The following is a 9239-nucleotide window of genomic DNA, read 5'->3' as shown; positions in this document are numbered from 1 at the left end:
ATAGGTAATCTTTAGGCTTCAAAAACTGGCTGTCATGGAACTACAATGAAATATTAGTCCTGGCATTCTTTTACATTTTACACAACTAAATTTTGAATAAAAATTTAACAACCAGGTAGAAAATAAAATGAGATTATGGGTATAAATTTCTAGGTTGAAAATATTTTGTCTTGTTAATCAAGGGAGGAATCTTAAGCACAGGAAATCAACTTGTTGTTGAGCTCAGCATTTTACAACATTTGCATAATTCCAGGAGAAGATGGCTAGAACTTGAGGTCCCTATTATACCCAGTGATTTGTTTACTGAAGTGTTGATTACAAAAATGAGGTAGGGTTTTACCTTCTCCATATGGAACTTAAGAGTGTCAGGAAGAGCGCATCGTACATGGTAGAGATTCTTAGCTATGGACACTTCATATGAATTCTGGATATTTTCGAGGTAATATGGTACTTTTTGTGTGAGCATATTGTAGGGCATAACTCAATCCATATGCATTTTTTGGTCTTTGTAACTCTTGTACATGAAAGCTTTATGGTTAAGGATGCTGGTGAAAGAAAGAAATAAATTCTGCCTTCTCATATCTTTTGGGGAGCAGTGATAAGTCAATTCCAGAAGGAAGCTGACATATATGATATATATCTACCTCCTTCCCTGTATGCCACAAGGGGCCTGGAGAGGTGGGCCAGGCTGAGAGGTCACCAGCAAAAGGTGAGTGGGAACTGAAACACTGTCTCTTATTGAAGATGATACTACATTTTCAAAGATAGAATGGAAAACTGCAGGAAGAGGAAAAAACAGACAGGGAAAAAAGGACGTGGGCCCCAAAGGACAGTGGAGTCCATTGCTATTTGATGATGAGAGTGGAATATTTTTCTCTTCCCAACTTTGTGTTCAGAGGACATCAGTAGCTTGGTTGCCACAGTGTGAGTATTTACACCATGAAAATCAGCAAATGCTGTAAATAATCAGGGCTCTCCCCACCAAGCCAGTTGGTACACCTTTACCATTATGTTGCTAAAATAAATGCCAGTTTATTTTTCTTACTAAGAAAACAGCAGGCTTTTCTCTCTCCATGTGCTGGATAAGAATTCAACTTGGTGATTTTCTGGCTGTGTGAAGGGTTTGATGGCAATGAAGACAAGAGGTGGAAGTGCCACAGAGACATCCAGAGACATGGACACTTTGCAATACCTCCAGCATTGTGGCACCTGCTGTCTCGTCTTTGATGAGAGGAAGGGAGACAGCACTCCATCCCATTCTATCTTTTCCTTCCCTATTAAGGAATGAACATTAGGCTTTGTATTTTATATTTACACATTAAGATGAAAACCATCTCTGTGTTTTTAGTGTTACTGTTTATCCCTTACGGTTTGCTGTGTACAGCAGATATAGCTTATTTTACTATGACCAATGTATTTATTTTTGTCTAGTTCTTGTGTATACTTCTGATAACAGTTGCTTGATTCCCTCTCTCTCCACATTTTGGGTGGCTTGGACTTGCTTCTGGCTTCAGATGTGGAGAGTATTCAGATTTGACTAGTGTCATAAGGAAGTGCTCAGAGTGGCATGTACCTAATCAGAGGTTCCACCATGTAGAGGCAGTTACAAAAACTATTGAAAAACATTCGTACACTCTTCTGTGCTGGGCATGAACCTGAGAGAATGAAAACCAGAAGACGGAAAAGAAAAAGATCCCACTAACTGTTACTTCAGATATATATATATATATATGTATATAGACATATACATATATGAGAGAGAGAGAGAGAGGAGAGAGAGAGAGAGAGAGACAGAGGAGAGAGAGAGAGAGAGAGAGAGAGAGAGAGGTGATAGAGCCTATATAATAGGAGAACTGAAACCCAAAAGGGTTTGTGACTATAATTTCATTTGAGAGAATTAGCAGTTTTTTTCTAACAACTTGCCCAATATTATATGTTAATATTCTTAAAATATAACCTGTATGTCCTTATTATATTTTTTGTAGAATTTTACTAAAATATTTATTCTAAAATATTTGCTTTACATTTGTATATAAATATATATTTTCCTAAAAATTAAAAGCAGAATTTATTTCAAAAGGTCTCAAGCATGTCTTATTAGGTAGGAATACTCTTTTTTGGCTAATCCAGAGTTTTGACTGTTTTCACCCTCTGCAAGGCTCCTCCTCGAACAGGAAGCTTTTTAAGTGCAATATCTGTGTCGGCCAGAGGACCTCCCAATAATCGGACAGGCGTGCTTTCCACTGTTACTACCGGACCAGCGGATACCTAAAAGAGTAAAGACAAATACTTAGGACTCTTTAGAAGGTCTTAGTGTGGAAAAAAGGACACCCATACTGCAAATAACTTCTTCAGGGCCTGAACTTAATATTAAGAAAAAGATGTGGAGGAAAATAATTTTACCGTTGTGTTAAGGCCTTTAATCACGGTTCGGTGACATATTGCATTATGAGGTCGTTCACTGTATTTGGAAGATTCTATAGCCTTCTCTTGAAGCTTCTTTGCTTTCTGAAGATTAAGTTGGAAAGGAAATAATTGTTATTAAAGTATTAAGTCAGCTATTAATAATTACACATCAAGATTAAATCTAATTGCACTTGAATCATTCTTTTCGCTATTTCTTAGGCTGCTCTGGATTTGTCTGTATTTATGTATTTAGGCTAAGAAAATAGTTATTAGTGTTAAGTTGGATCAGTAAAGAGATCAGAAACCTAAAAAAATAGTCTGATGATTTCCTGAGATAATGGTTGTATGTGACCAAAGAGTAAAGCAGGTCTTGAGGAAGTCAGATGTGGTTAACCCATAATTTAATAAGACATTAAAAATTTATGTCAAACTGTGACTGTTTCAAAGAGGGTGCATACAAGCTTCTAGAACTGATTGATAACTTTGGCAAAGTAGCAGGATACAAAAAGAACCCACAAAAAATCAGCAACCTTTCTGTATAACAACAATGTACAAACACAGAGGGAAATAAGAAAAAAAACTCCATTTTCAATAGGCAACAAATACATAATATCTGGGAATAAACCCAATACATCATACAAAGACCTAATATCCAGTTTATACAAGGAACTCAAGAAACTACTCTCTCCCGAAGTTAATACAGCAATCACTAAGTGGGCATGGGGAAAAAGGAGAGACTTCTCAGAAGAATAAGAATGGCAAAGAAACATATGAGAAAATGCTCATCATCACTGGCCATAAAGGAAATGCAAATCAAAGCAATGTTGAGATTCCATCTCACCCCAGTTCGACTAGTCAACATTGAGAATTCAAACAACAACCGATGGTGGGGATGTGGAAAACAAAAGGGAGCCTTGTGGAAATGTAAAATCATTATGGAGAGCAGTCTGGGAATTCTTCAGAAAACTAAACATGGATCTTCCCTATGACCCAGCCATACCACTCCTGGGCTTCTTCCCAGATATGATGTCTTGAGCCAGGATCCATGTTCATTGCTGCACTAGTCACATCAGCCAAGATACGGAACGAGCCCCAGATCCCCCAGAATAAATGAGTAGATTCAAAAAATGTGGCACCTATACACACGGAATTTTACACAGCAATTAAAAAGACCAAAATAATGCCATTTGCAGGGAAATCCATGGAATTGGAACAAATCATGTTAAGTGAGGTAAGCTGAGTTCAGAGAGACAAATGGCACATATTCTGATATGCAGAAATTAGATCTAAAGATGCTTAGAGATGATAAATTACATGGACTCTAGGCATTTATGCACAGTGATACCAAAAGTGAACATTCTTGGGAAAGGAACACAAAAGTGCAATGCCTATGAGCATCTGATCATATAAAATAATATTTGTTGACATGAACTCCAGGAAATGAATACAAGAGGGTTTTTGCTTTGTTGCTGTCTTTGTTTCTTTTTCTTTTTTTTTTCTTGGTTGTTCCTTTATCTATCTTTGGGAGGGTCGGAAGGGCACAGAAACGAAAGACAAAGGATGAACAAATACAGTAGTGGTACTCATTAGACACTATGCTGAAAATGAACTATATAACTTGTGGTTGGGGACAGGTAGGAAATACTGGGAGAGAGGGAAAGGGTGACATTGTCCAAAAAGAAAGGTACTCTTTACCTCACTAATGTAAGCACTCTACGTATCATCTTTATAATAACAATTAAAATTAGGATGCATTAATTACATACCAGTTCAGTATACTTAAATGTTTCAAATATTCAGAAAAATATAACGTATAATTTGTTCAATTGTATCCCATATAAATAAGGCATTGAACAGGTGAAGTGTGAGATAACAAATGACCTTCAGGGAAGAAGGCTCGTTTCATGAAAAATAGAAGTAACTATACAAATATCCTATGAAGTTAGGAAGAACTTTGAATGAAAGGGGAGGTACCTGGTAACTTGAGCAAGCTTGTTCATATGGTTTCTTTCCATTTATTTATTTATTTATTTATTTAATTTTATTTTTGGGGGGGTCATGGAGCTTGAACTCTGGACCTGGGTGCTGTCCCTGAGCTCTTCAGCTCAAGGCTCCTGACTTTCCCCCTGGAGCCACAGCCTTTCTTCGCATTTTTTTGTTTAGTGTTAAGCTGGAGATAAGAGCCTCACATTCTTTAGTGCCCAGGCTGGCTGTGAACCTTGATCTTCAGTTCTGAGCCTCCTGAGTAGCTAGGATTACAGGCGTGAGCCACTGCTCACCTGCTCTTATGTTTTACTATCTCAGTTATGTTCCTCTATTTTCATGAACTCACTTAACATTTACCAATTTGTATTCAGAGGAATATTACATAACATTTGATGAAATATCCAAGGGAGTAATGATGGGAAAGACAGGAGAAAGTAAAGCAATTCTGAAAGCTCACAGTGCTGCTCACAAATTTAAGGGGAACAATGAGCATTATAAGATTATGAGCATTTCTTAGAAAGTTTTCTCTTAGCTAAAGTAACATATCACATTTTTTCTCCCCTGAGGGGATGTTTGACGCAACCTCCTACTTCAACTTTGAGTTCTCTGAGCAATTATACAAGGTAAAAGTCCTTGGGAGAGAGAGTACTATGGGTTAGTTGCCTTTTCTGTTCTGATTCTTATGGAAATCATCAATTGAGATGATTCCAAGTGGAAATAAATGCACAGTTCACCTGCTCATTTCTGGCTATGATCTTCCTTCACTTGGCCATGAACATCACCCTTGTACTTCCTTTGTCCTTTCAAATCAAGTGCAAAGTAGCCACTTCTGTGACTGTGAAAATGCAGTTTGGGCCACCTACACTGCCAATGAGAATCTAATAATCTTCGTATTTACAGAAAGGCCTTCAGAAAATAGTAAATACATACTCTTTTGAAAATTAACTGTCTTGGAGAGCTGGTTATTTATAATAACTTTTAAATCTTACCTTTAGTGTTTTAATATTAGAGGTTCTAGCTAAGAAATTTTCCCATGATTTATTAGCCAGTTCTCTTTGCCTGTGTGTGCCTTGTATCTGAAATAGAAAGATAATCAAGGATTGTAGTATGGATAAAAGAATACTAAAGGGCTTTGGAAAAATCCCTAAGGTAAATTTTAGGCTTGATATTCAAAAAGGATTAAGTATTCATATAACTTATTTAAAAAAACCTCATTAAGTGGCTGAAGTTTGATTTATTTTCACATAAAATATAATATAAACCTAGTGTGTGTGTGTGTGCTATTTTATTTTTACCAATGGACTGGGCAATGTCCCTGAGCTTTGGGCTTAAGGCTAGTGTTCTACCACTTGAGCCACAGCTTCACTTTTGGCTCTTCCAGTAGTTTTTTTTTTTTGTTTTTGTTTTTTGAGATAAGAGTCTCATGGGCTTTCCTGCATGGGCTGGCTTCAAATAGCAATCCTCAGATCTCAACCTCTTGAGTAGCTAGGATTACAGGTATGAGCCATCAGTACCTGGTACATAACTGCTATTCTAATACTAATTCTCAGCAAGACTGCTTGTTTTATATGATTTTCATTTATGAAGATGTAACAGCCAAAATAAACTAAATACATGATTCAACAGTAAATTAACAGGAGAAAATAAAGATATTCCCTTCTGTCCATGGATAATTGTTTTATACAAAACTATATTGGTGAAACTACTTCTAATTAATGCCTGTACCATGGCAGGCACTTCTGTTAATGTCAAATTTGTTGTGGCCATGTAGTCTAGATAAGTGACTGATGAACTACAAAATGTATTCTCAACAGGCTACTTATTATAATTGACATCATTTACTTACTATGTCAAACATCCTGGCATTCAAAAGTACTAAAAGTAACGAAGTAGCATGAGGTGCATTTCAGAACAAACCATATAAATGGCAGGATTTAAAACACAACTACATAGACACAAAAACCTGTGACTCTATAGACATGTTTTATTACATAGTTTAATATGTATCTATGATATAAAAACCCTTACCCTAATTTTGATTAAGTTCTAAAAACTAAGTGCCAGTGATTGTATATAGAGATTCCCTTCTTGAATACTTGTTTGTTGAACATGTCATTTGAAATATGATGTAAAAATCAATGTTAACAAATTCTTTAAAAAATGCCTTGTAAGAGTGAAGGTACATTTCAAGTAGTAGAGTTCCAAGCATAATATAAAAATATTTAGAAAGTAAAACTTTCATGCAATGAAGTGTATAAGATGGAATGGAATCCACAAGTAGACACACACATTGTTTCTACTAGGCTGAAAATACAAATATTCATAGTCTATGTGACAAGATCAGGCATTAGAAAATCCTTTGGAATAACCAAATAAACATATATACAATATATCAGATTACAAGGTAAAATGCTGTAACAATATGAGATAACCAAGGGACAGCAAAAGAGATGAGAGATAACATAGTACATGAGGGGCAGGGGTAGGGGGGAAGGAAATGGGGACCAAGACATGAGAAAGGGTATCAATGTTTGTGAAGTAATGCACCTTCTACCTGGTGAATATAATATAACCCTTCTATTAATTACAATAAACATATATGAAGAAAAGAAAATACTTTGGAAATCACCAAAAAGAGTTTAAAGTACTTAATTGTTTTCATAAAAGATCACAAAGTAGAAATGAAGAATTATATCACTATATCTCTCGGCAAGCTCACTTACCTGCTCAGAAACAAATGTGTTCATTTTTCTATCCATATAGCTTTAGGCAAATATCTTATAGTTTCCTGATAAGCCGTTACAAATTAACTCAAGTCAGAGACCAGTTTTTCTCTGATCTGTAGAATGGGTACTCATAATATTTTGGCACTGAGATGAAGATGAATCTGATTGATTACCAGTTGCAAACTAGTAAGAATGAGAGAATAGGGCCAACTTTTGCCCTTACAAATGTATGCATGTGGATTCAAATAAATGGTCATAAAGAATTTGTTAGATATATATACTTAAATAGACTATAACTTTTGGAGCCTTGTTTAACAGTTCAGTAATTTGGGTTTTCTTGACCTGTTAAAATATGACTCTAGAAATCTAGTAATAATATTGTCATAAACAATATTGTACACATTAATTTTAAATTATTAGTTTCATGGTTTCTTTTAAAACTGCCAGAAGACACTGACAGTATTAGAGAAAACAAAATAAATCCCAGCCTGAAATATTCACAAGACAAATATGTCCTATATAAAGTTTATAATTTGAAATTAGTATCCCATGCTTCAAAGAATCAATGGTTTCTGAGGCTTACTTTTGAATATACTTTTTGCTCATTTTGCATATCTTGGCGTGCTTGGCTCTCAATCATTTCACTTTGCAAAGAAACAACCATCTTTCCAATATTTTTTGATGCTGTTGTAATAGCTTCCAAAATTGCTCTATCTGAAGTGACTGGTCTTAACTTTTCCAATTTTATTTCTTCACATATTTCATTCCATATTTCTCCAACCTGTTTTGCAAAATCAAATTAACCAAAAATAGTGGATACAATTAGGTCCTCTCCTTTATGTGGCTGGTCACTCCTGTTAATGTTCAAACTTTTAAAATTTATTCATGGGGGATAGACACTAGTTATATTTTTAGAAGTAATTTATCAGGTGCCTAATTTACACTATAATTAGAGACTGAGATCTGAAGATCATGGTTCGAAACAAGCAGAGAAAGAAAACTCTGTTAGACTCAATCTCCAGTTAACAAGTTAAAAGGAAGCTGGGCCAGAGGTATAGCTCAAGTGGTTGAATGGCAGCTGTGAACATAAATACTGAGTAAAGTTGTGGGGCCCTGAGTTCAAGCCCTGGAACTGGCACCAAAAGGAAAAAAAAGTAGATTACAAAATGTTTTTCAGTGATTCAATGTGTTCATTTATAGAGTTCTACCACCTATACCCAGTTCTCTGCCATATTCCATGCCCTCTGGATTATAGTTGCTTTGTTTGGTTAGTTACTACAGAAATTGCTATTCTCAATTTTCTGAACTAGTGCTACTTTTCCTTCCTAAATCCTCATATGAAGGCTAGGTGAAGCTGAACTGGTAGGAGAATATAAGAATATAAGAATTCCTGGTACCCCAACTCAGGATCACTCAGAGAAATAGGCCCCTGGTGCTCACCTAGCAAAGACAAATCACAATTGACTTCCAACTTGTTAACTCTATGGTTCCATCTAGCAGTCGCTTCATCTCATATTCTGATGTGAATATGCTGGAGTGTTTGAAATGACACAGCAATCATTTGATAACTGATATTGTTTTCATTAGAAATAGGGGTTTATTCAATTATAACACTAAAATAATAGTACTAATTAGTAGAAAGAGGATATTTACTGAAGATTTTCTTAATACTTCAAAAGCATTTAATTAATGATAACAGTGTAGGTAGTAGTCAACTTTATTTCTTTTAATCGAATTTGATGAAATGATTAACAATGTATTGATGAAATACATATATAATATATAAGCAGTCTTTAATATGATTTATTCTAACTCCTGATGTTCTCCAAAGAAAAGAAATTATGTGATAAATTTCTGTTAGGTTCCTGAACAGTTTTATGTCAGTAATACCATCTTTTTTCATAAATTCATAGTTGGATAAATTCTTATTCCATAAAACATACCAAATTAATGTTTTTAAATAGTATTGATATAAAACAAAATAAAAACTATACATGAAAACCATATGTATGCAGTTATGAGTTCTCAATTTATTTTCTGCCATAATATATATATATATATTTTTTTTGCCAGTCCTTGGACTTGAACTTGGGGCCTGCACATTGTCCTTGGGTTTATTTT

At 35.1% G+C, this 9239-nt stretch overlaps 1 protein-coding gene across 1 annotated transcript in view; it reads right to left on the bottom strand.

Moving 5' to 3' along the window:
• Window positions 1-1802: 1802 nt before the first annotated feature.
• Cfap69 (cilia and flagella associated protein 69) overlaps window positions 1803-9239 on the bottom strand; it is a 51573-nt gene continuing 44136 nt past the window's right edge. Inside the window, exons 21-24 of the mRNA XM_090333061.1 lie at window positions 7702-7899; window positions 5382-5468; window positions 2404-2508; window positions 1803-2268 (exon numbers count right to left, since the gene is read on the bottom strand). Coding sequence (XP_090189187.1) covers window positions 2122-2268; window positions 2404-2508; window positions 5382-5468; window positions 7702-7899 — 537 coding nt within the window. The 3' untranslated portion in view covers window positions 1803-2121. The remainder of the gene's footprint in view (window positions 2269-2403; window positions 2509-5381; window positions 5469-7701; window positions 7900-9239) is intronic.

This window comes from Megascapheus bottae, chromosome 5 (assembly GCF_031878675.1).
Source record: "Megascapheus bottae isolate mThoBot1 chromosome 5, mThoBot2.hap1, whole genome shotgun sequence".
NCBI classification, from domain to species: Eukaryota; Metazoa; Chordata; class Mammalia; order Rodentia; family Geomyidae; genus Megascapheus; species Megascapheus bottae.
Note: the sequence above shows the minus strand (reverse complement) of the source record. Positions and strands in the feature narration are given on the sequence as shown.